This window comes from Oncorhynchus keta, chromosome 12, assembly GCF_023373465.1.
Source record: "Oncorhynchus keta strain PuntledgeMale-10-30-2019 chromosome 12, Oket_V2, whole genome shotgun sequence".
NCBI classification, from domain to species: domain Eukaryota; kingdom Metazoa; phylum Chordata; class Actinopteri; order Salmoniformes; family Salmonidae; genus Oncorhynchus; species Oncorhynchus keta.
Window position 1 is genome coordinate 3,044,862 of NC_068432.1, and position 27,982 is coordinate 3,072,843.

The window sequence follows — 27,982 nt, forward strand, 5'->3', positions numbered from 1 at the left end:
GTCAAATCCATTAGGAGCCCTATAACCAAAAATGTAAATTAAGGACGAACGACCGAAAGTGAAAAATCTTCTCAGACCTGTCAGATATGCAACACCTACAGTTGAAGTCGGAAGTTTACATACACATTAGCCAAATACATTCAAACTCAGTTTTTCACAATTACTGACATTTAATCCCAGTAAACATTCCCTGTTGTAGGTCAGTTAGGATAACCACTTTATTTTAAGAATGTAAAATGTCAGAATAATTGTAGAGAATGATTTATTTCAGCTTTTATTTCATTCATCGCATTCCCAGTGGGTCAGAAGTTTATATACACTCAATTAGTATTTGGTAGCATTGCCTTTTAAATTGTTTCACTTGGGTCAAATGTTATGGATAGTTTTCCACAAGCTTCCCGCAATAAGTTGGGTGAATTTTGGCCCGTTCCTCCAGACAGAGCTGATGTAACTGAGCCAGGTTTCTCGGCCTCCTTGCTCACACATGCTTTTTCAGTTCAGTTCAGTTTTCTATAGGTTTGAGGTCAAGGCTTTGTGATGGTCACTCCAATACCTTGACTTTGTTGTCCTTAAGCCATTTTGCCACAACTTTAGAAGTATGTTTGGGGTCATTGTCCATTTTGAAGACCCATTTGCGACCAAGCTTTAACTTCCTGACTGATGTCTTGAGATGTTGCTTCAATATATGAACATTATTTTTCTACCTCATGATGCCATCTATTTTGTGAAGTGCACCAGTCCCTCCTGCAGCAAAGCACCCCCACAACATGATGCTGCCACCCCCGTGCTTCACGGTTGGGATGGTGTTTTTTTGGCTTGCAAGCCTTCCCCTTTTTCCTCCAAACATAAAGATGGTCATTATGGCCAAACAGTTCTATTTTGTTTCATCAGACCAGAGGACATTTCTCCAAAAAGTACAATATTTGTCCCCATATGCAGTTGCCAACTGTAGTCTGGCTTTCTTATGGCGGTTATGGAGTATTGGCTTCTTCCTTGCTGAGCGGCCTTTCAGGTTATGTCGTTAAAGAACTTGTTTTACTGTGGATATAGATACTTTTGTACCTGTTTCCTCCAGCATCTTCACAAGGTCCTTTGCTGTTGTTCTGGGATTGATTTGCACTTTTCGCACCAAAGTACCTTCATCTCTAGGAGACAGAACGCATCTCCTTCCTGAGCGGTATGACGGCTGCGAGGTCCCATGGTGTTTATACTTGTGTACTATTGTTTGTACAGATGAACAGATGAAATCTTGGCTGATTTCTTTTGATTTTCCCATGATGTCAAGCACTGAGGCACTGAGTTTGAAGGTAGGCCTTGAAATACATCCACAGGTACACCTCCAATTGACGCAAATGATGTCAATTAGCCTATCAGAAGCTTCTAAAGCCATGACATAATTTTCTGGAATTTTCCAATGTGTTTTAAGGCACAGTCAACTTACGAGTTTTAATGACTCCAACCTAAGTGTATGTAAACTTCCGACTTCAGCTGTACCTACCTGCAGATTCTGGGGACACATGGAAATAATTAGAAAAATATGCTGACTTGTCTTGGGAGGTGGGCTCAGCTAGCCTGTAGTCGTCAGCACATTATATAAATGTTAGCCTACTCCAACATTATTCAACGGTTAGCCAACAAAAAGTTTGAAAAAAATACAGAAAACACTAGGGAGTATCTGACCATTCACATACCTATTCCACACATGCATAGAATGCATTGATACATTTCAATGTTCTAGGCAAAGGTGATGCAATGTTTCAAAAACAGTAGAAATGCCAGGCAACACTGTTTCAATACCAAAGACACGGGGTGTATTCATTACGCCGATTCTGTTGCAAAACATTTAGTCTGTTGCAAAAGTAACCTTTTACTCCAAACGGAAAATGTTTTGCAATGAAAACGAGAGTTTTGGACAAATTCAGGTTGGTCCCTCCCATTGACTGTCCCTCCCCGTTTCGTTCTGTTTGTTCTGTTTGCTTCTGTTTGGGTCTTAAAGGCCCAGTGCAGTCATATATTTCCACTCTTTGAGATTTAAATAATACTGTGAAATTGTGAAGATGATGATATTGCCCTTTTAATGTAATAGCTGTTTTAAAAAGACCACCTGCAATACCAGCCTGTTTTGATGGGATGGAGTTTTGGCCTGCCTGGTGACATCACAAGGCAGTAAGTTAGCTTATAGACCAATAGGAAAGAGAGTTCCAAATCTCTCTGCCAATAACATCTAGTTTTCAGTTTCCCCCTCCCCACTCAGACCACTCCAAGACCAATAAGATATTTACAGCAGAAAATGTTTTGTCTTTGTAAGAGGGACATATCCATAGATTTTTGTTGTTGATGTATCTACACTCAAGCTGGGCGATGTTTGTACAATGTCCACACGTAGCCTACACCTGAAGGGAGATCCCTTTAAAAAAGAGTGCAGCATTGAAACTGCAGTAAGTGCAATAACTGCAGTCGACTGTGGCATTTTGGACGCAGTAATTGCAGAATAACTGCAGTGTACTACACTGTAACTGCAATTATACTGCAGCTACACTGCAAAATTACTGCAGTTTTAAAAAACGGTGTTATTTTGGATGCAGTATTCGCAGCATACTGCAGTTATACTGCACTCTAACTGCAATCTTTAATCGTAAGGAATTAGTTCTGGGATTTGTCTCCCAGGAAAGATCTAACAGTGGACATAAGGAGAGATGAGACAAAACTAGCCAATTATAGAATAATGTGTTGAAGAACAGCTGAGCTGATTGAAGACCACTTAGGCTTGTTGATATTGTTTCCATGGTAACAATTGACATGACGTGATGAAACTTTGAAAATAAGTTGCAAGCTTCTTTCGTAGCAAGGCGCTGTAAAACAAGTGTCTTATGAAACACTTTCCAGACACTGGGTCTTGCTATCTTGCCATAACTGACTTGGCAGAGAAATATTAGCTAGATAGGATGGCCAAGAACTGAAGAACAAGGACATTGAAAATATAAATCTAGCTTGTTTTTTATGCATCGGCAGAACAGAATGGCAGCGTCTCGTAAACTCATGGGTGGGGGAGTGTGCCTCTTTGTTAATAGCTGGTGCGCAACCTCTAATATTAAGGTTCTGCTTGCCTGAGTTAGAATACTTCATGATAAGCTGTAGACCATACTATTTACCAAGAGAATTTTCATCTATATTTTCTGTAGCTGTATATTTACCACCACAAACCGATGCTGGCACTAAGACCACACTCAACAAGCTATATTGGGCCAGCATTCCTAGTGGCCGGGGATTTTAATGCAGGAAAACTGAAATCCGTTTGACCTCATTTCTACCAGCATGTCACCTGAGTGTGCAAAGCTGTCATCAAGGCAAATGGTGGCTACTTTGAAGAATCTCAAATATAAAATATATTTGGATTTATTAAAAACTTGTTTGCTAACTACATGATTCCATATGTGCTATTTCATAGTTTTGATGTCTTCACTATTATTGTATAATGTAAAAAAATAGTAAAAATAAAGAAAAACCCTTGGATGAGTAGGTATGTCCAAACCTTTGACTGGTACTGTATATGTATAGTACATAGCTATCTCAACTACCTTGTACCCTGCATATCGTCTCGGTACTGGTACCCCTTGTACAGTCGTGGCCAAATGTTTTGAGAATGACACAAATATTTGTTTTCACAAAGTTTGCTGCTTCAGTGTCTTTAGATATTTTTTGTCAGATGTTACTATGGAATACGGAAGTATAATTACAAGTATTTCATAAGTGTCAAAGGCTTTTATTGAAAATTACATGAAGTTGATGCAAAGAGTCAATATTTGCAGTGTTGACCCTTCTTTTTAAAGACCTCTGCTATCCGCCCTGGCATGCTGTCACTTAACATCTGGGCCACATCCTGACTCATGGCAGCCCATTCTTGCATAATCAATGCTTGGAGTTTGTCAGAATTTGTGGGGTTTTGTTTGTCCACCCACCTCTTGAGGATTGACCACAAGTTCTCAATTGGATTAAGGTCTGGGGAGTTTCCTGGCCATGGACCCAAAATATCAATGTTTTGTTCCCCGAGCCACTTAGTTATCACTTTTGCCTTATGGCAAGGTGCTCCATCATGCTGGAAAGGCATTGTTCGTCACCAAACTGTTCCTGGATGGTTGGGAGAAGTTGCTCTCGGAGGATGTGTTGGTACCATTCTTTATTCATGGCTGTGGCTGTGTTCTTAGGCAAAATTGTGAGTGAGCCCACTCCCTTGGCTGAGGAGCAACCCCACACATGAATGGTCTCAGGATGCTTTACTGAAGGCATGACACAGGACTGATGGTAGTGCTCACCTTGTTGTCTCTGGACAAGCTTTTTTCTAGATGCCCCAAACAATCGGAAAGGGGATTCATCAGAGAAAATGACTTTACCCCAGTCCTCAGCAGTCCAATCCCTGTACCTTTTGCAGAATATCAGCCTGTCCCCGATGTTGTTCCTGGAGAGAAGTGGCTTCTTTGCTGCCCTTCTTGACTCCAAAAGTCTTTGTCTCACTGTGCGTGCAGATGCACTCACCTGCCTGCTGCCATTCCTGAGCAAGCTCTGTACTGGTGGTGCCACAATACCGCAACTGAATCAACTTTAGGAGACGGTCCTGGCGGGTGCTGGACTTTCTTGGGTGCCCTGAAGCCTTCCTCACAACAATTGAACCACTCTCCTTGAAGTTCTTGATGATCCGATAAATGACTGGCAGCAATATCCTTGCCTGTGAAGCCCTTTTTGTGCAAAGCAATGATGACAGCATGTGTTTCCTTGCAGGTAACCATGGTTGACAGAGGAAGAACAATGATTCCAAGCACCACCCTTCTTTTGAAGCTTCCAGTCTGTTATTCAAACTCACTCAGCATGACAGATTGATCTCCAGCCTTGTCCTCGTCAACACTCACACCTGTGTTAACGAATCACTGACATGATGTCAGCTGGTCCTTTTGTGGCAGGGCTGAAATGTAGTGGAAATGTTTTTTGGGGATTCAGTTCATTTGTCGGGCAAAGAGGGACTTTGCAATTAATTGCATTTTTTTTTACAAAACATCCACATTCAAACGACAACATACATACGAACACAAACATCCACAACATGCAGACGAACACACAAACTTCCACAACATCCTGCCCAGACCCACCTGCTCACACCACCATCTCCCGTGCGCATATTACTCTTGCCACATGGCCTCAAACTGCACAATTTTGTTCCTCTCCGTAGCCCACACACTTTCAACATTTAGATAAAGCATTTGTCCTTTCCATTGTGTTTATGATGGAGGAGTGGTTGATTTGACATTTTAAGTATAATGTTTTTGAAGATGATTGAAGAGAAAAGTATTGTCCAACCCATCAGGTACAGTATCTCACTGCACCCATATATGCCATGTCTTCAAAAATACTGACATTTGAATACTTCTGGTAGCCAACTTTCTAACGCCGCCCATAACTTTTGGACTTCATAGCATTCCCAGAAGGCCTGGATTATTGAGTCATTGTACATTTTACACTTAAGACATGACTCTGGCATTGTGCTGTAGAATTTGTGAATTTTGGCTCGTGTAATACATTTTATACATTCGTTTATACTGGATTAAGCATTTTCGATAACTGGAAATTCATTAGTTATGTTCCAACATTCCCTCTATCTTGTGCCAATATCAGTTATTTTTTAAGTCTTGCTTCCAGTAGTTTATGTATTGTAGTTTAGATTGTCAGTTGGACAGGCTCTCTGCAAGGTTTTGTATATCTTACCGATCATATAAATATCATTTTCTGACTCAAATAGGGTTCCTACAAGATTGCTCTGTCCAAAAGATTTCAAATTGAAATTTGTTGATATGAAACTTTTAAGTTGCATGTATTTGAAAATATCTACATTGGTCAGTCCAAAACTGCTTTTTAATTCAGGCATAGAAATAAATGTATTTCCTATCACCAAGTAATTTATGTTTTTTTATGCCTTTAGTTTTCCATGACTAACTTATCTTTGAATACTGAAAAGCTCTTCAAGGATTGTTCCATAGGGTTGTGTTTTTAGGTACCATAGTGATATTTGTTCTTGTAGAAGACATTTGATTTTCTTCTATATTGTTAGTGTTCTTAACTATGAAGTTGCTGATGTGTTTAGCTTTATACTTAGAAAATAGACACGTAAAAATATTCTGGGGATGAGTATGCTCCTCCTCAGTATGTTACCCATTATTCCACTTTAGTGCATTTAACTATATGTTAACTATGTATAAGTAAAATCCCTGGGTGGCAAAATTGATACAATTGCAAGTCTGGAAGGTTAAAACCACCCTCTGATTTAGAAAGATGTAGAACTTCCATTTTTATTCTATGAGTTGTATTTGACCATATAAAGTCTGTTATGACCTAGTATACTTTTAGAAGAATGTCCTCCGTGTGGTCATGGGTATTACCAAGAATAAATATAAAAACTTTGGGAGCCATGCCATTCTGAAGAGGTTTATTCTGCCTGTAAGATTTATGGGAAGATTGTTTGTTTGAATTAGATCTGTTTACGCATGGTTGAGTAATGGGATAAAGTTATCTTTATATATTTGTTGTTTGTTGTCACTTATTAAGCCATCCTAAGTATTTGATATGTTATTGTGGCCCACTTAAAGGGTTGCCGTAGAGATCAAGAGTTGTTATTTTCCCTATTTTATATACAGAGCATTTAGAGTATTCTGAACATATTTTTTTGCAAGGGGGGCATTGCGTTTTCAATATTGGTCTGGAATATCAGGAACTATTCTGCAAATAAGTTTAGTTTATGTTCATGTTTACCAATACTGATACGTGTTAGGTTTGGGTCCTGTAGTACAACTGCAGTTATAAAGTGCAGTATAACTGTTGTACGCGGCAAATACTGGGTCCAGAATAACAGTTTTTTACTGCAGTAATTTTGCAGTGTACCTGCATTTAGAGTGCAGTACAACACAGTTATTCTGCAATTACTACATCCAAAATTCAACAGTTGACTGCAGTTAATGCACTTTTTGTCAGTTTCAAAACGGCAATCTTTTTCTATAAGGGCAGTGCAAACTGGTGGGAGAGAGGTCATTCATCCCTGTCTTGTGCCCCTTTCTAAAGCGATTCATCAGATAATGCATTATTTGTGTGTATATCAGTACATTTGTAACAGCCTAAACATAACGAGACTTATAATTCTATCAAATAAGCCTCACGTAATTCGACACTCTATCATAGACCTCCATACAAAAAAGGGTTTATCTCATTCGGACAAATTTTGGGCGCAGGAAAATCCTCTCGCTTCGCCTCTTACGCTCTTGCAGGCCAAATCAGGTATTGCAGTCAAAGCTCTCCAAACTACAAATCCCATGAGTGACCTGCACGGCAAAAGCTTATCGATGGCTTTTCATAATCATCAGCGCTTGGAACGTCAATGATAGAATGTTGAAAATGTTTCTTCATCTGCAAAGATAATAACAACCGTTCCAAATCTTCAGCGCGCTGTCCTGTCGTCGCTTGCATACCTCCGACAGCATTCCTAAACCAAATGGGAGTTTCCAGGAAGTGGCCATATTGGAAGCACTACCAAGCTCGTTCCCCTGTGTCAGTTTACGGAGAGAGTGAGACGAGGGCAGTTAGTTCCCTTTTGCCTAGCTCGGCGTTAAAACGTATACATTCCGCACCATGGCTGCTACGGATGTAGACATATTTTCCGTAAGTACACTAATACAGTTTTCTGCCTATCAGCGTATCGCAATATGCATCTATGTAAGGGAATTTGCAATTCTTCGTGGGAGTGTGGGCTATGTGGACTAACTGTAGTGAGCAGAGATGGTGGAAGTGATTTCTCTCAATAAGTGTTCACGTTGGATTGTTTGATGGTCTTGTGCTCAGGACATGGCTCATTAATTATTTGCGAGTTTTGTAATGAGTTGACTACATACAAAGGCATAATGTTATTGCTGTATTGATAGTAGCATATACCGGTAGTATGTGCATTGGTGTAATTCCTCCATTGAGTTACACCAGCTGATAGCTGCTCATACCACGGTATGGCACCTACAGGAAATTGTAGTGACTCCAAATCTCCCTGGACAAGCATTTAGCCTACCCCATATTAGCTACAATGTAGCAACATTGTTTACTAATCATTGGTTGGTTTTATCTAATCATTGATTTGACCTTTTTCCTTTGAGACACAATGTGGTTACATTGGAACTTCCTGTTTAGGCAGTCTAAAATTATGCTTAGGCTAGCCTCCATACTAATGATTTAATGTTATGATGGAGATTGAATTGCCTTTTTGAAGGGAAGATGGGCATCTTTTTGTTCAGTAGCCCAATTCAATTCTCAATAACTCAGGTATTTTTTTTGAAGAGTTTTTATTTATATATATTTTGCAGCACTTCATTGTTTCTGAGCACTATTAAAATGATGTTTTATTTTTTATTTAACTAGGCAAATCAGTTATGAACAAATTCATATTTTACAATGACGGCCTACCCCGGCCAAACCCTCCCCTAACCAGGACGACGCTGGGCCAATTGTGTGCCGCCATATGGGACTCCCGATCACGGCCGTTTGTAATACAGCCCGGGATCGAACCAGGGTCTGTAGTGACGCCCCTAGTACTGAGAAGCAGTGTCTTAGACCGCTGCGCAACTTGGGAGCCCTGATGTAGTAGTTCTTTCTCTCTGAATGCATCCCAAAACCTATCCTGAAGATACAATTTTGAATTGCATTGGATTCAACATTTCTTCTCCAAACCTCTAAAAGCCAGGATGTTGAATTAAAAACATATTTGAACTTACTTTACCTGTTGTCTGTGCGGTTGGTCCTTTTGCAGGTAGGAATGTGAGAATATATCCACAGGAAAGTATAATTACATGAACTTTTCAAAGTGCTGGTACGAAGTTCAGATTTCTATGATCTGAAACATGCGCAGAACCACGTTGTGTACATACTTCGGGTGATGGAAATCTGAACGCACTACCAAGCGCTTTGAAAAGTTGAAGTAATTAAATCAAATAAAATCAATGATTGTCACATGCTTCGTATCAACCGGTGTAGACTAACAGTGAAATGCTTACTTTACGGGCCCTTCCCAACAATGGAGAGAGAGGAAAAATAGAAATAATAGAAAAATAATAACACAAGGAATAAATACACAATGAGTAACATTAACTTGCCTATATTCACAGGGTAATAGTACCGAGTCTATGTACAAGGTAATTGAGGTTGATATGTACATATAGGTGGGGATAAAGTGACTAGGCAACAGGATAGATAGATAAAACAGTAGCAGCAGCGTATGTGATGAGTCAAGAGTTATTGCAAATAGGGTCCATGCACATAGTCCGGGTAGCAATTGGTTAACTAATTATACTTTTCTATGGATACAGTCTCACACTTCAACTCGCAAAACGACCAACCACACGGACAACCCGGTAAAGTAGGTTAAAACATTTTCTTCAAAATTCTGTCTTTTAGAGGTTGTGAGATTAAACTTTCCTGATCCAAATGCTCATTTATGCCCATTGTAGAACTCAATGTAACTCAACGTATGGTCTTCAGGGCAGTGTTCATTTTGGCAGCTATTTTAGATGGTCTAGTTTTAGTCTTAAAATACCTTTTTTTGTTTGTTTTAGCCATGTTTATGTAATTTCATCCTTTGTTAGTTTTAGTTATCAGTCGACTAAAACTCTGGACAATTTGTCTAGTTTTAGTCACAACCATTTTAATCACAAGTTAGTGCATTTTTTATATTAAATTATGAATATTTAGGCACATTCAGATAGCCATGTCCAACTAGGCCTATTATTCCTTTGTGTACCTTAGCTGGCAACATTGATATTGTGGCAGATTTTAACCAATGCCAGCCATAATTAACTATATAGGCTATGGAGCTTTGACTACAGGTTAAACAATTTATAGCTCTGATTTTCTCATAATCATAATCAAGGGGGCCAAATAACAGTGGCATTAAAAAATGCCGGAAGTATTACTATACTTCTAAAATGTTACATTGTTTGAGTTTTTTTCCCATGGGTCTCGTTATAGTCATAGTTTTAGTCAGGAAAAATGGGTAATTGACAAGTATTTTTCGTTATAGTTATTGTTGGGGAAATTAACACTGATTCAGGCTACCCAAAACCTAAACCTGGATTATGATTACATGTCATCAAAAACAATGCAAAATATGAATGGTGTGGTGTGTGTGTGTGAGGCATGAGGCTACAAAGACACCACACAAGATGGTGTGATAAGCTTTTTTGGTACAGGTCCACAGTGTTGATTGAACTTTTAGCCAATCCATAAGCACACATTCCTTGAGTTGTTGAATTAGACAGTAAGCACTAAATTGCTTGGATAAGTAGATTAACAGAGGAGCCACTCCTTCCTCAACTTGTCACATTTGATTTGGGGAAGGGAGATTTTTCACCCTAAAGAGAGAACACCTCCTAAATTGCAGATTGCATGCAGATACAGTACTCCCCATAGGTTCCATTGTATTGCCCAGTAGGGGCAGTGATTACAGAATGATCAAGCCAAATGATTAGATTTGCGTATCGGGAATGCAGTGAAATTGGTGTGAGGAACAACTGTGTCATTCCTATTTACTACCCAAGTTTTATGTTGTAGCCTACGATGCAAGCAAGACGATTTGTTTGAAGGGCACTGTTAATTATGACTGGTTGTTGATGGGGAGGATGTATGGTTGATTGCATTGATAGGTTGATCAAATTAGGGTGCAGAAAGCTATGTGAAACAATCAGTGTCAAAACAATAAAACAAGAGTTGTAGGGGAGCATTGATCGTATTGTACTACAGCGATCTATTTTAGCCCTGATTTATATAATGAATTGCCCGTAGCGGCTGTAGAATGTTTGATGCTTACTGACCCCTAAGAACATCAATGTGTTATGATGCCAACATAATGCATACCATTGGGCCACGCACATTGCCTTGAGATGAAAGGCATGCTAATGAGTTTTGACACTTAAAAAAAAAAAAAAAAAATTGTTGTTGATGCATATTAGTAATCCTATTTTAGATATGCATCTGCTGCTTGCAAACCAGTAGTGTTATTTTCTTGGATATCCACTTTTTCTTTGACAGTATTTTATTCCCATCAGTGGAGGCTGCTCAAAGGAGGACGGGGAGGAGGACCATCCTCAGTGAAATTAAATATTTTTGAATTTTTAGGTAAAACTATTCTAAATATATTCAAGTGATCAAATAATTGATTAAAACACACTGTGTTGCAATGGAAGTCTACAGTAATCTCAACAGCACTCTGTAGGGTAGCTCCATGGTGAAGCCGGAGGACAGATAGTTTCCGTCCTCCTCTTGGTACATTGACTTCAATAAAAACCTAGGAGGGTCTTGGTTCTCACTCACTTCAATAAACTTACACGGTAATTATGACAACTTCCAGAGGATGTCCTCCAACCTATCAGCGGTCTTGCAGCATGAACTGACACGTTGTCCTCCCAATCAAAGGACCAGAGAATTAATCTAGTACTGAAAGCATAAGCTACAGCTAGCTAGCACTGCAGTACATAGAATGTGAATAGTTGACTCAGAGAAAGACAATAGTTGAACAGTTTTCAACAAATTAATTTCTTCAAAAATGAAGAAGTGAGAGAGATTTGGTCTTTTTTGTCTTTTTCCACACTTTCAGTTTCACTTACTTAGCTAGCAAATACAGATAGTTAGTTTAGTCTACTCAAACACCTGGATCAAACAGAGGAATGCCATGTTAGCTAGCTGCCTATAACTATCCAACACAACACTGGAAGTCTTCCAAGTCAAGGTAAGCTTTTGGTTTTATTAATTTATTGGCACCGGGGCCCACCAGTGTAAATGCTGAACTGCTTAATGACTATACACTGTAATGTTACTGCATGATTGTGGCGGGTTTACTAACGCATTAGTTCTATTAGCTATGTTGACTAGGATGTTACTTTAGCTAATAAGGTGATGACGATGTAGGCTGTGTGCAGCGGTTATGACATGGTTTGGCAAGCCTTTTTTTTGCCTGGTCACATACAGCTGATGTGTTGTGCATTGAAGTCCACAAACGAAGGAGAAAAGGTGAGAGAAGGAATACAACGTGGCTGCTATGAAAGTGAACTGTGTTTACATGTGATCAGGGGTGTATTAATTCTGTTGAAAAACATTTCTTAAACTGAAGCAAACGAAATGGATAAAAGTACCTGAGAAATTGTCTAGTAGAAAGTCTTGTTTGCAACTGTTGGACTAATGATGACACCCTAGATGAGCTAGATGCAGGCATGTGTGTGCAAGGCAGTATTGAATGTGTCACTGTCTGTCACCTCAAAATTCTCTCCACCTGTGTGCACCTACGTTGTAAACTTTCATTCATAGGCTAGGGTGTAGCAACCTCATGATGGGTTAAGGGAAAATTAGAGTATCATATAGTAGCCTAAACCTATCGATGTTACATTGAACTGGGTGAATGCAATATGAATGACCGTCATCCAATATGCTGTAAAAGACATAAGGCAATGCTTTTGGAAAAAAAATTGTCCCCCCTCATCATAAACGGCACTGACCGCCACTGATCCCCATGATAATGAAGTTTCTAGCATTCTCTGTAGAACGATTTGGGACAGATTCTTGTAACCTGAGTGTTGCATAATCTGTTTTATATTGACCATACAACACAGTACAGCCTGGAGGTCTGGGCTGTCACATCCACTGTTGTAAAACACTGATTAGCCTAGGCTGTGTGGGGAGTCAATTATCCATGTTATTTTGATTCCTATATCTCACCATCTGATGTCATACGCATGTACAAACCTATGAAACTGTCGATTTGGCTGTAACTGAATTTCCTGACACCAACAGATTGGTATGCTCCTGTCGCTCTTGTAAAATGGCCACTGCTGTCTCCCCTCTCCTCGGTCTTGTTTCTGTCTTTCCTTTTGGACAGCGGCGTGTGACGAGAGAGACGGATGAGTTTCTGCCAGACAGGCAGCTCTGTGTACGAGTGTGTTTATTAAAGAAAACATAGACTTTATTTTTCCTTGGATGCCTGGTGCCATGCCTGTGCAGCCTGTGCAGCCTTGTGCTAATAATTCTCCATTATACTCTGTGTAGTGCCAGTAGCAGCAGTAGTGTGTCGCTGATGGGTTGTGTGTTAGTTCACTAAAGCAGATCGACTTCAGGTGGGGATGAAATTTCTACTGGAGGTCTCTGTCAGTTTGTCTGGGAATAAATCGTCCCAAGATCCATGTTTTGCCCTAAGGCTTAATGTTAACATTATGTTTTTTTTGTTTAAGTACTTTGTCATTTGTAATGTATTGTCACAGATAAAGCAAGGGACTGTACAAGGAGCTTTCAATTCTTGTCAAGGTTTACTAGCCTCCCAGCAATTACATGGAAATGGAATTACGCAGAGACTCTGATTTTTCACTATAAAATGTACAGTTGTGGCCAAAAGTTTTGAGAATGACCCAAATATTAATTTCCACAGTTTGCTGCTTCAGTGTCTTTAGATATTTTTGTCAGATGTTACTATGGAATACTGAAGTATAATTACAATAATTTTATAAGTGTCAAAGGCTTTTATTGAAAATTACATGAAGTTGATGCGAAGAGTCAATATTTGCAGTGTTGACCCTTCTTTTTAAAGACCTCTGCAATCCACCCTGGCATGCTGTCAATTAACTTCTGGGCCACATCCTGACTCATGGCAGCCCATTCTTGCATAATCAATGCTTGGAGTTTGTCAGAATTTGTGGGGTTTTGTTTGTCTACTCGCCTCTTGAGGATTGACCACAAATTCTCAATGGGATTAAGGCCTGGGGAGTTTCCTGGCCATGGACTCAAAATATCGATGTTCTGTTCTCCGAGCCACGTAGTTATCACTTTTGCCTTATGGCAAGGTGCTCCATCATGCTGGAAAAGGCATTGTTCATCACCAAACTGTTCCTGGATGGTTGGGAGAAGTTGCTCTCGGAGGATGTGTTGGTACCATTCTTTATTCATGGCTGTGGCTGTGTTCTTAGGCAAAATTGTGAGTGAGCCTACTCCCTTGGCTGAGGAGCAACCCCACACATGAATGGTCTCAGGATGCTTTACTGTTGGCATGACACAGGACTGATGGTAGCACTCACCTTGTCTTCTCCGGACAAGCTTTTTTCCTGATGCCCCAAACAATCTGAAAGGGGATTCATCAGAGAAAATGACTCAAAATAAAAATGACCCAGTCCTCAGCAGTCCAATCCCTGACCTTTTGCAGAATATCAGTCTGTCCCTGATGTTGTTCCTGGAGAGAAGTGGCTTCTTTGCTGCCCTTCTTGACTCCAAAAGTCTTTGTCTCACTGTGCGTGCAGATGCACTCACCTGCCTGCTGCCATTCCTGAGCAAGCTCTGTACTGGTGGTGCCACAATACCTCAGCTGAATCAACTTTAGGAGACGGTCCTGGCGCATGCTGGACTTTCTTGGGTGCCCTGAAGCCTTCCTCACAACAATTGAACCGCTCTCCTTGAAGTTCTTGATGATCCGATAAATGGTTGATTTAGGTACAATCTTACTGGCAGCAATATCCTTGCCTGTGAAGCCCTTTTTGTGCAACGCAATGATGATGGCATGTGTTTCCTTGTAGGTAACCATGGTTGACAGAGGAAGACCAATGATCCCATGCACCAACATCCTTTTGAAGCTTCCAGTCTGTTATTCAAACTCAATCAGTGTGACAGAGTGATCTCCAGCCTTGTCCTCATCAACACTCACACCTGTGTTAACAAGAGAATCACTGACATGATGTCAGCTGGTCCTTTTGTGGAATGGCTGAAATGCAGTGGAAATGTTTTTTGGGATTCAGTTAATTTGCATGGCTAAGAGGGACTTTGCAATTAATTGCAATTCATCTTATCACTCTTCATAACATTCTGGAGTATATGCAAATTACCATCATACAACCTGAGACAGCAGACTTTGTGCAAATTAATATTTGTGTCATTCTGAAAACTTTTGGCCACGACTCTATACCAAAAAACCAACAACATTGATTTCATAACAAACTGTAGGACTATATGCACAAGGATTACTTTTAATAATTTCCACTGAACTTTTTACAAAAACACATTTACAGGAATAACTGTGCAGATACAACACTTTGTACCAGAATAACATAGAGGGAGGGTTTACTGTGATTCAGTTAACAAACTTTGAACAATTTAAAAAGTAAAAAAATGTGCGGATGCAAAGTCATTGTGCATGGAGTTTTATGGTTTGTTAACATTGATTTTCAAGGTTTTTGGTTGGCATATATTTTAAAGAGAAAAATCTCAGCGAAGTTCTGTCACTTTGGAATCGCCCCCACATATTTCTGAGGTCAGCCGTTTCCCATGCAAATCACTGGATCAAGAGGAAGTGTGGTGTTTCCTTTCTTTTAACCAGAGTCTCTCTGAAAGGTACTATCTCATGACTCTTATACTATTACTTTGCACTCCTATATAAACTCCATTCCCTGACTAGTGTGAAGGATGGATGCCTCTCAGCTTATGTGACGTGTGCATTCAGTCAGAGTTAATCTCTGAGGAGTTCGTGTCCACATCCGCAGTTCTGTATGATCCTTGAGAAAACACACTGGAGCAGGTTTTGTGTTAGTTTGCATCCCCTTTGTGGCCCTCAGTCGATTCCAATTGCACACAGGCCTGCTTGCACTGCTCAGCTCTTAGGCTGTGTCCGGTGACAAAGAAAATATGCAGCCTTAGTAGGAAAGACTAAGCCAGACACATGTGGATGAGCCCATTGATCTCCAGATGGTGTCTCTGCTTTCCCTGCACAATGGAGATGGGCAAGATACGGGACTACATTATTGTCCCCCCCATTACTCATCATTAGAGAGTAGCTGTTGTTCACTGAGGTGGGAGTAGGCTCACTCCCTAACCGTTGCAGTTGCCAGATTTATTTTGTGTGACCTCAATTAATCCCACTTGATTTTTGGAATCTCTAGTCTCTTCTCTGTGCAGAGATGGCACCTCCTGTTTGAATGATTACTCCAGCTCCCTCCTCAGCACTCTCCAGAGTGCTCATCTCATTATTTAAGCTTTAAGGCACATTATGATGAGCTACATGTCCTGTATAATGTATTATCTGAAAATGGCATATGCATAGGGGACAGATGGAATGTGGTGGTGGTATTTCATATTGCTTATGTCCTCGATTCACAAGTAATATGTTTTCTCTCAGTGCTTTCACCCCCTCGCATATCTCTCGCCCTGCCATCATTATTCATTTATTTAATACTTTCTTTTTGCAGAATGAAGAAAAGCGTAACCTCAGTTTGGGCGGCCATGTTGGTTTTGACAGCCTTCCCGATCAGCTGGTCAGTAAATCGGTGACACAGGGTTTCTGCTTCAACATCCTCTGTGTAGGTGAGTATCAAACCACATGGTAGTGCAGTAACAGTAGCACTACCATCTCAGGGCACCTTATTCCCTATATAGGGCTCTGGACAAAAGTAGTGCACTATATAGGGAATCGGGCGCCATTCGGTTTGCAGCCAGGGTTATTTCTGTCCTTGATATGAACGAGAATTAAGACGACTGCTGCTGTGAAGAGGCTGAGAGAAGAATGTCCTCCCCTGAGAGTTATTGAGACCTAACAACACTTTTCCCTCTCTTGCCTCCTAGGGGAAACGGGTATTGGCAAGTCGACGTTAATGAATACACTTTTTAACACAATGTTTGAGAACGAGGAGGCCAGCCACTACCAGAATGGCGTGTGTATGCGGCCCAGAACATACGACCTCCAGGAGAGCAACGTCCACCTAAAGCTGACTATTGTGGACACTGTGGGGTTCGGGGATCAGATCAACAAGGAGGAGAGGTAAAGCAGCAGATGCTTAGAATCCTACTTTCAGCTGTTCACTAATTGAAACATTGCCATTGAGTCTCTCTATCCTTTTCATACTCACAGTGAATGATAACATGCCATCTTTTAGAGTAAATTGCTTACATTGCCTGGAATGTAGACAAGACAAGCACGGTCACTAATTTTTCAGGACATTTTTTTCCCGCCCCCTGAATGGAGCGGGGTTTAGAAGGATGAGGAGGAGGACATTCTTGGTTTGAACTACAGCTGTGGGACTGAGTGTTTGTGTGATCTCCGCAGCAAGATGGCTCACACGCCCCTGAATGATACAGTGGGAGGAACAGGCCGTAACTCATGTTGTTTGGGAAAAAGCTGTAGCAATAATGCGTCCCAAATAGTCTTTAAAGGTCATCAGTGACGCGTTCTGGGAAAATAGCTTAGAGACGTTAAAGTCGAGGTTAAACATTGTGTAGATATGTTCTTGGCAAGCCTTTAGATCACTTATTTACCCTACAAGCTACAGTATAGTGGTGGACACAGGGATGTGACTAGTACTTTTAGTCCATGATTTCACAAGCTAACCAGGGTTTAACAGTGACTTTGTTTTTTTGTCTCACTTCCTCAGAATGCTAGATTAAACACACTGGCATATTAAATGTTCACCTCTGTGACCTCTTAAATATTACAAAAAAAAACTTTTTACACAAGTAGATGCTGGATACTTGAATAAAGATAATTTTTGCACACAGACATCTGATACCCCCACTGGCAACTTTGAAAGAAACAAAGAATGTACATGGGATAGTGGGAACAAAAGGAATCAAAGTCAAACTTTGTTTTACACTTCGTATAACTCCATTGCTTTTCATTTTGCAGTTATAAACCGATAGTGGACTATATCGACACACAGTTTGAAAACTACCTTCAGGAAGAGCTGAAAATCAAGCGCTCCCTCTTCAACTACCACGACGGGAGGATCCACATCTGTCTGTACTTCATCGCTCCCACTGGGCATTCACTGAAGTCCTTGGATTTAGTTACCATGAAGAAACTGGACAGCAAGGTAAAGGATCAACTACCACCAATGCCTTGTGGGCAAAAAACCGACTGCATCCTATTGTTTGACTTAAAAACCATTTAACTTTGACCGGTATGAATTTCAGTTGTAGAATAGTCAGATATTCATTGTAGGTCTGGGGACTCACAATGTCCTAGAAAAGGAAGCGAAAGACATTCCACATAGCATTTTATTGGATAGGATTTCCTGAGGTTTATATCATACCCTAGTGTATTGGTCAGAATTATTAAGCAAGTATGATGCTGTAACTTCTTACTTCTATGAAGATCTTTTTTCGTTCATGGTTTCGTGTGAGTAACTGGGTATTGGGCAGCAGATCCATATTTTAGAACAGTACATTGATTTCAGCCTATTGGAAACATGAATGGTCGGTGCCTCGATTAGTAAACTTGTGGAATTCATCTCATCACTATTGCAGTTGAAGTGTGGGTGAGGGAGAGGGAGTGTTAGAACTAGCTTATATATATATAATTATAATTATTTTTTTAGTTACCCAAAAGGGGCGGGTGAAATGTGTGAAACACTCAGAGGCTGAGACGGACCTGACAATGCATACGGTACTCAAACCCCTATTAACGACAACCTTACAGAGCTTGTATATCAGGCCGGTTGTACAGACTATAAAGCGGTTCTAGGAGTGGTGGAGAGGCAATTACAGGCTTGTTTGTGTCTGGTAATGCAGTGACGCATATCAAACCGATAGTGTGGTTATGAGCAAAGCATAGTAGCTTACTTTAGCCAATACTCTCCTCCAGCATGGCTCTATCGCTCTCTGAGCTGATAGAAATGAACCCTTTCACAGGAGGCGAAGAGCAGACTATAAATCAGTTTATATTTTTATTTAAAGGTCTATGATGTAAAGCAGACAGGCAATGGGGTTTGACTTACACTTCCAGAAAGGCTATTAAGCCGGAACGGTGACAGTTAAAAAGGTGGTCTGGTCTAGGGACTCTAGAGATGGGTATCTGCTCTTTTACCTCAATAGACTTTTTGTAAAGGAAGGAAGAAACTATGTAAAACAACCACCACATCTGTTTTGTAGCAAAATGATTGTGAATGGTCACATCGAATAAGGCCTCCTTTTGACCTTAACAAACTATATCCTATATAGCCTGGAGGTGACGAGAGACGTCGGTGACTAAATCTGTCGTTTTTTTCAGCATCTTATCTAATCATGCTTTGATTTACAATTGTACGAAACCCTTCCAAAACTTTTCAGAATATCTGAAGATATTCAATTCGAAGGAATAACCTCAAAGCAAACCAAGTGGAGTTGATCTTAAGGCCAGAAATATACTTTTTTTTTATCCTTCAGGTGAATATAATACCCATCATTGCTAAAGCTGACACAATCTCCAAGAGCGAGCTCCATAAATTCAAGATCAAGATCATGAGTGAGCTGGTGAGCAACGGAGTGCAGATCTACCAGTTCCCCACAGACGATGATGCAGTCACCGAGATCAACTCCTCCATGAATGTGAGTCTCTCTGTCTTTGTACACTCACTCAGTGTTAACCTCACTGTATAGGAATGTATGGTTTTAATAGCTGCACATAGTTTCCTCCCTTTGAAACTGCCTCCGTTTGTACTATTTTCCAACTGTAGAGAACTGTGAAGAACTGCACGACTCGTTCTCTGTGCCAGCTATTTCCTATTATGTAAATCAGGGATGGGCAACTGGCGGCTCGCAGATAAAAAAAAATTGTGTGAATGTAATACATACATGCATACAGTTGAAGTCGGAAGTTTACATACAGTTAGGTTGGAGTCATTAAAACTCGTTTCACAACCACTCCACAAATTTCTTGTTAACAAAATATAGTTTTGGCAAGTTGGTTAGGACATCTACTTCAGTTAGGACTGCTATCTACTTTGTGCATGACACAAGTAATTTTTCCAACAATTGTTTACAGACAGATTATTTCCATTATAATTCACTGTATCACAATTCCAGTGGGTCAGAAGTTTACATACATTAAGTTGACTGTGCCTTTTAAACAGCTTGGACAATTATTGGAAAACAGCTTGAGAAAAAATGTAATGGCTTTAGAAGTTTCTGATAGGCTAACTGACATCATTTGAAGGTGTACTTGTGGATGTATTTCAAGGCATACCTTCAAACTCAGCTCTTTGCTTGACATCATGGGAAAATCAAAAGAAATCAGCCAAGATCTCAGAAACCTCCACCTCCACGAGTCTGGTTCATCCTTCTGATCAATTTGATGTTTTAAATTGACAAAAAAAACAAGGACATTTCTAAGTGACCCCAAAATATTGAACGGTAATATGTATGTACAGTGGGGCAAAAATGTGTTTAGTCAGCCACCAATTGTGCAAGTTCTCCCACTTAAAAAGATGAGAGGCCTGTAATTTTCATCATAGGTACACTTCAACTATGACAGACAAAATGAGAAAAAATAATCCAGAAAATCACATTGTAGGATTTTTAATGAATTTATTTGCAAATTATGGTGGAAAATAAGTATTTGGTCAATAACAAAAGTCTCTCAATACTTTGTTATATACCCTTTGTTGGCAATGACAGAGGTCAAACGTTTTCTGTAAGTCTTCACAAGGTTTTCACACACTGTTGCTGGTATTTTGGCCCATTCCTCCATGCAGATCTCCTCTAGAGCAGTCCAGGAAATGACAGAGCCCTTTCTGCATAGTGCATCTTTTAAGAAAAGCTTTCAATCATGCCAGCCTTCTCTTAATTTCTATTCGGTGTCTGAACTGTGTGTTAAGTCGTTTTTAATTCATAAGAGTCAATATCAGTAACGTAATACAAACATCCCCATCAAAATCTGCCGGTTTAATCTAGAGACCAGGGAAGGGGAGACTCATGAACACTATGGTGTTCTCCGTTTTGCTCTACGACCCCCTCAAGTGTCACTCGTCTGAAAGTAACCCATACAAAGAAATGGATGTAGTTTTGTGGCAACAAAAATAAGGGGTTAAATATGTGTCCAAAAAGTCATATCCGGAGCTTGCTCCTTGATACAGGACAGACACTTTTAAACCTTATTTTTGTGCCTGTCTTTTTTGCAATTCATGAATGTGTTGTTCAATGTGTTTCTATGGGCTATAGTATTAAAGGCCAAATTCAATATCTTAACCCCACAAAAAAAGATACCTAAAGGGATCCTAAAATTCTAAATCAAATTGCTAAATGATCCATGGTATGAGGGGGCTCTCCCCGCCCCCAACAGCTTAGACTTTGAGGTTGATTGCACAAATCAGTTCTGCGTGTGTGGGTATGGATGTGGGCCTGCAGACCCGCGAGCCACTGCAGCCCCCACCCCCATTAAAGTTGCCCATCCCTGATGTAAATTAATTGGCTGCCTGGCATTGGTAGAGCAGACAGAACAGGAGTTGTTGTTCTGTCCTGTCTATTGTTGTGTCTCAAATGGCACCCTATTACCTATATACTATAGTGCACTACTTTTGACCAGAGCCCTATGGGCCCTGATCAAATGTAGTGCACTAAATCGGGATTAGGGTGCCATTTGGGACGCAACCTATAGCGCTGTGTTCAGGCTAGATTACCTCTGTGCCTGGGCCCTAGCCAGTTTTGGCTTGCCACTTAATTCTTGAGGTTCCTTCTGGTGAACATGTTTTCCTCATGATGGCTCACTGGCCAGGGTCATTCTGGGAGCAATAAAGACCATGGGCCAGTTGCACCAACACTGGTCACTAGATCATCGCCAGGGGATCTCTCGATATGCCCTTACACACACGCGTGGAAGTGTACCTATATGCACAGGGCCAAATTGAAATGTTTCTAACAGGAGAATTATAAAAAGCATGGTAGCAATTGAAGGTGACCACTGGAGATTATGGGGAAATGATCACACCAAAGGTGAGGACACAACAGTTCACCTGACACAAGAATGAATCCAAACATTACTGTTGATTTGATGTGCACTTGACCTTTACTGTACTTTTCACAGCAGCATTGGTCAATAAGGAAATCTGAAAATATGTTCAGCAACATAAGTATATTATTTGAAATGTGGGAGTAGGTGCAAGATAATAAAAAAATAAGTGGCCTCATCTCTCCAAACTGTGCCCACCATCAGACAAAATTACTGTTTTACGCAATCCAAAAATGGTCCATTATAAATCGCAATCTGGGTCAGGTGGGCATCATTTAAAAACTTATTCTATTGCTGACATGGCTTGCTAAGTTCTAAAATACAATTTTACAGTGTTAGGCTTTCGAAGGCATTTCAGACAAACCGACTGTAATTTTGTTGCACATAGAATAGAGTCATGAGTGCATTTGAGTGTGTGTTCCATGGCAAACGCATCCCGTCATTGTAACTGTGGATCAAACATAGCGATCATAATCATTGATACTGCAAATGTAGTTTTCAAATATGGAAATGTGAAGTTCACATTTGGGACTCATGGGTGTGTGGTTTGCTTGTATGACATCAACGTTGACCTCACTCGGATAACAACAAACGTGAAAAGGTATCTTAATTAGCAGAAGGGGAGGGACATATTTTTGTCGCGCACGGTACTCAAGTGTATAACTACCGTCGGTCAAAAACCATACAGTGAAGTGGAGAACCTCTGTATAGCGTCTTACTGTACAGCCACTGTGTTCCAATTTAGGCGCTTATCAATGACGAACTCTGTCATATTCAACTCGTATTCGGAATGACGCGTGCTGTGAGTGGAAAGGGCTTTCACCATCATTACATGCTCAAATCAACCACACATCTGATCTCAATTACAACCATCACCCGCCACCGATTTTACCGTTCCATAACGTGGACGTCATAATCTTTAGTCCTGATTGCGACCAACATTTTTCAAGATGATTTCGTGCTCTGGTGGGTATTATCATTGGAACAATTTGATCTTGCGATTTATGTATTTGACAATCATTCTGTACAACTGAAATAAAGTATTTCATTTACTCATTTATCACAACAAATCTACAATAGCAATGTAGCCTACCCTGCACATTTATGAATGGCAAAACATCATGGTGTTGGATAAAAAAAAATAGTTGACTATTTATGTAATCCGTTAATGATTTTACTTGTCTGACTCGAATATGGCCATTTCTTTTCAAGAGGGGAAAAATAAATATTCCTGAACTGTAAACTACACATTTGAGATTTGAAACAAAATTGTGGTTGTGTTGTATTTTGAATCAAATTGTATTTTATTCTAATATTGTGCAGACAGCGGAGATTATTTATTTATAGAATGTGATAAGTCAATAATGAACCTTATCATTTCGTATAGTGCTACATTAATTAGGCAGTGGGCCTATTGTGGCATATTGTACTTTAGTGAAGAAGCAATGTCTGTCGCACATGTTGCTGCAATCCATGTAACTTTAATGAATTAATATAAAGTTGATCTTCAAGAACGTTATTTTCGCAAAGTTATAATCCATTGTTAATTAACAGGCTACATTTCCAGTCATAATATGTCACATTCTTCTCTTTAAAAAAAAAAAAATATATTTATATTTCGTTGTTCCTGATAGGATGTTTTCTCCACTGGGGTGGGAGTCGTAAACGCAGACAATTGCCATTTCCATTGTCTATAGTGTTAAGCCGGCTTGACAGTAACAGCGTCAGATCAGCTGGTCTTCTAGTTTTATTTCATTGCAACCAGGGTTATTTTAGCTTGGAGCTCTGTAATCTCCCGGTACTAGAGCGTTGAGAAATCCAGCTGTAACCTGCAGGTAATCCGCAGCTTCCACATCTCTGTTGCAATCGGGCCCATAGGTTTAATCAGACCAACAAGACATGCTTCTAAATAAAGCTGGCTAGATGTTAAACACAGTAACTGAAGTAACGTATATATGTCAACACTGTTTAGAGTTACTCTTGTGTGGTCTATGGCAACGTTGGTACAGCCAAAGTTTATCGCATGTCTGCTTTTTTTCCCCCTGTCTTCCATGGACATCTGTCTAAGCAGTTAGACCTGTCCAGTAAAAATGTTGGCTATGCTGTGAGGAAGGAAGTGTAACCTGTGTGAGAGTGATGGGTGTCGTGGAAGCTGCTTCTGGTCAAATCTGTAACCTGACTAACCTCTTGACCTCTGAACTCTTTCAGGCTCACCTCCCATTCGCTGTGGTGGGGAGCATCGAGGAGGTCAAAGTGGGGAACAAAACGGTGCGGGCCAGGCAGTATCCCTGGGGAGTAGTGCAAGGTGAGTACCTCTCCTTCTGTACGTCTTTTTGCTTCTTTTCATTTCAGGAGAGAACCACTGTTCAGGAATCAGTCCCTAGTGTCTTTGGAAAATGGCAGAGACCGATGAATGCACTGTTGGTAGCATTACTGCAGGGACACTGCTACATCTATTGGTAGTATTACTACAGGGACACTGCTACATCTATTGGTAGTATTACTACAGGGACACTGCTACATTGTTTGCTTTGTTTGCAGATGTTTAGCTGTGGTCGACAGGGATGGCTAAACGCTGTAATTTGATCTTGTCACTGAGCACTGTTGTGAGAATTTTTTTAGTGTTGAGTTTATTTTTATTTACAGGGACAGTGTACATTAATCAACGTTTCAGTAAAAGTGCCAGTTTTAGCCAGTCAGCTAATTTTCAACCGCAGTCCGTGGGCAGGTTATTAAAAACAATTACAATATAGAAAATAGCAACATAGGACAAGCAAGACGAAGCATACAGACATAGCAACATAGAACAAAAAGCAACAAGACAAAAATCATAAAAGCAACAGTGTGACCCTAATATTTGAACCCAGCTGGGAGTTTGATTCAGAACGCTCTCTCCATTATCCTGTGGCTTGTTTCCAATCCACAATCCTTCAAGGACTGTGGTTTAGGTTTATTTATAAAGCCTGCCTCATAGGTTAAGCGTGTAGCAGACGATTTCCATCAATCAATAGGGTGATAAATTATAGGCTAGATAGAAAATGATTAAGTCATAGGTTCCCAAAGTGATGTGAGCAACTGCCAGTTTTTGCTTTTTGAATTGGGACTATGACGGCTTATTACCAATCAGTCTGACCGTACTTTTGAAAGCATTTCAATCTGAAGAAAGTGTGGTTTGAAGTGATTAAAATACATCAGAAAGGTATTGGGAAGTTCAGAAGATCATCTGGAAATAATTTTGGATGATCTTCTGTCTTCCCCTCGGGGTGTGTGTGTGTGTGTGTGTGTGTGTGTGTATTTTGAGTGCTTTTTTACATTTCACCTCAGGATATCTCTCTTATCTCTGAACCCCAGACAACTATGACAGATGGCAGACTGCTGGTATTTCTTCCCTCCCAACTATTTCTGTGCAGAGTGTAATGTGTTTCTCCCCTGCCCTGGCAACTCTGGGTTTCCCGGGGTCAGCAAATTGCACCCCGGATCTCAACGGGGAGAGTTTACCAGAGAGGTTGTTAGATGCCAGATGTCAGCCATTTTCTTCCACATTTCTCATCTCCAAAGAATTCAAAGTGGAGGTCATTTGTCTGTGTATGTCATTTCTCTCAAAGTATTTTCACGTTCTCTGTATACTGAAGGTGTAGTGACTCATGTCGAAAGTGATCATGTTCCACACTAAACGCTGTGCTAATTGGCACTTAGTTTTTTTTACCACATCCTTACATCCAGCACAGCGCTCACAGCTGGGGTTGATACAGTATTTATTTCCACTATATCCTGCAGTATACCACTGACGCCATGGAGTCCATGACCTTCCTCTGGGCAAATCCTCCCCCCACTTATGTCAGTGTGAAAAGCAGGAAAGGCTTCCTGCTCCAGTCCTCACATGATTGGATGCCTGAGAACTCTTTGACTCTGTGTTAGTGGACCATAACCTCTGAACGTTGTCCTTTTTTTTCTAATTAATGTACACTACTCTTGCCAAATATCCCCATGTTTTCCCCTCAATCGTACTGTGCTTTCCTCAGTTAATGTGATGCTACTCCTACTCTGAGAGGAGAGTTATCTTACAGCACCTAGTTTATCATTAATCAATTTCAGGAGTCCCACAACGTGGACCCATTGAACTTGTATATCACTCATGTAGATTCATTGACCGTGGTTGAGGGTGGTGCCTGTGACCTCAGAAGTTAGTAACATAGTCTTGTTGACATTGCATTGTCTCTGTGCTGTCCCGTCCAGTGGAGAACGAGAGCCACTGTGACTTTGTGAAGCTGCGTGAGATGCTGATCAGGGTGAACATGGAGGACCTGAGGGAGCAGACTCATGCCCGCCACTACGAGCTCTATCGCCGCTGCAAACTGGAGGAGATGGGATTCAAAGATACAGACCCTGACTGTGAGCCGTTCAGGTGAGGCAGCAAGGCTGATCACAGAACACACAAACACTGAAATTAATTGTTTAGTCATATGTTATAAGAAAGCAGACCAATGAATCTGAGTTCAACATGTAAAGATGCTCTGTGAGTGATTTTAAAAATGGCAATTTCTTTGTGAGTTAGTCCAAGCTGTAGTTAGTCTGATATGTAGTAAGCCACTTCTTTGTTTGTCCTGTCCACAGCCTCCAGGAGACCTACGAAGCCAAGAGGAAAGAGTTCATGGGAGACCTGCAGAAGAAGGAGGAGGAGATGAGACAGATGTTTGTCAACAAAGTGAAGGAGACTGAGGCAGAGCTGAAAGAGAAGGAGAGAGAGGTGAGGGTGTGGCTGCTGGCTGGGAAAGAGGAGGAAGGTGGGGGGGGTCTTATGTAGGATTCAGTTGTACAGTACTTGTCAAAAGTTTGGACATCTACTCATTCAAGTGTTTTTCTTAATTTATTGAAGACATCACAACTATGAAATAACACATGGAAATATGCAGTAAACAATAGTGTTATTTCATTTTAGATTCTTCAAAGTAGCCACTCTTTGCCTTGATGACAGCTTTGAACACTCTTGGCATTCATTCTCTCAACCAGCTTTTGCTTTTCCAACAGTCTTGAAGGAGTTCCCACATATGCTGAGCACTTTTTGGCTGCTTTTCCTTCACTCTGCAGTCCAACTCATCCCAAACCATCTCAATTGGTTTGAGGTCAGATGATTGTGGAGGCCAGGTCATCTGATGCAGCACAATCACTCTCCTTTTTGGTCAAATAGCCTTTATAAAACATAAAATGATAGTCCCACTAAGCTCAAACCAGATGGGATGGCATATCGCTGCAGAATGCTGTGGTAGCCATGCTGGTGAAGTGTGCCTTGAATTCTAAATAAACCACAGTGTCACCAGCAAAGCACCGCCACACCATGACACCACCACCTCCATGCTTCACGGTGTGAACTACACATGCAGAGATCATCCGTTCACCTTCTCCAAGTTTCAAAGACATGGCGATTGGAACCTAAAATTTCAAATTTGGACTCATCAGACCAAAGGACAGATTTCCACCGGTCTAATGTCCATTGCTCGTGTTTCATGGCCCAAGCATGTCTCATTTTATTGGTGCCTTTTTAGTAGTGGTTTCTTTGCAGCAATTAGACAATGAAGGCCTGATTCACGCAGTCTCTGAACATTTGATGTTGAGATGGCTGTTACTTGAACTCTTTGAAGCATTTATTTGGGCTGCAATTTCTGAGGCCGGTAACTCGAATGAACTTATCCTCTGCAGCAGAGGTAACTCTGGGTCTTCTTTTCCTGTGGCGGTCCTCATGAGAGACAGTTTTATCATAGCGCTTGATGGTTTTTAGCAACTGCACTTGAAGAAACTTTAAAAGTTATTGAAATTTTCCGCATTGACAGTCCTTCATGTCTTAAAGTTATGGACTCATTTCTCTTTGCTTATTTGAGCTGTTTTTGCCATAATATGGACTTGGTCTTTACCAAATAGGGCTATCTTCGCTATATCCCCCCCACCTTGTCACAACACAACTGATTGGCTCAAACTCATTAAGAAGGAAAGAAATTCCACAAATTAACTTTTAACGGGGCACACCTGTTAATTGAAATGCATTCTAGGTGTCTACCTCATGAAGCTGGGTGAGAGAATGCCAAGAGTATGCAAATCTGTCATCAAGGCAAAGGGTGGCTACTTTGACGAATCTCAAATGTGAAATATATTTTCTACATAGATTTTGTACATTTATACATGATTCCATATGTGTTTCAT

The 27,982-nt window shown here is 40.5% G+C and overlaps 1 protein-coding gene across 2 annotated transcripts in view; it reads left to right on the forward strand.

The window, feature by feature from the left end:
* Positions 1-7,404: 7,404 nt before the first annotated feature.
* The window catches only part of LOC118390874 (septin-8-A), a 36,452-nt gene continuing 15,874 nt past the window's right edge, over positions 7,405-27,982 (forward strand). The window contains exons 1-8 of one of the 2 annotated variants that reach the window (XM_035781585.2): positions 7,405-7,695; positions 16,281-16,395; positions 16,654-16,849; positions 17,711-17,897; positions 19,228-19,389; positions 23,996-24,092; positions 26,024-26,192; positions 26,402-26,534. In XM_035781585.2, coding sequence (XP_035637478.1) covers positions 7,666-7,695; positions 16,281-16,395; positions 16,654-16,849; positions 17,711-17,897; positions 19,228-19,389; positions 23,996-24,092; positions 26,024-26,192; positions 26,402-26,534 — 1,089 coding nt within the window. In that variant the 5' untranslated portion in view covers positions 7,405-7,665. The remainder of the gene's footprint in view (positions 7,696-16,280; positions 16,396-16,653; positions 16,850-17,710; positions 17,898-19,227; positions 19,390-23,995; positions 24,093-26,023; positions 26,193-26,401; positions 26,535-27,982) is intronic. The other variant, XM_035781586.2, reaches the window with a different exon arrangement.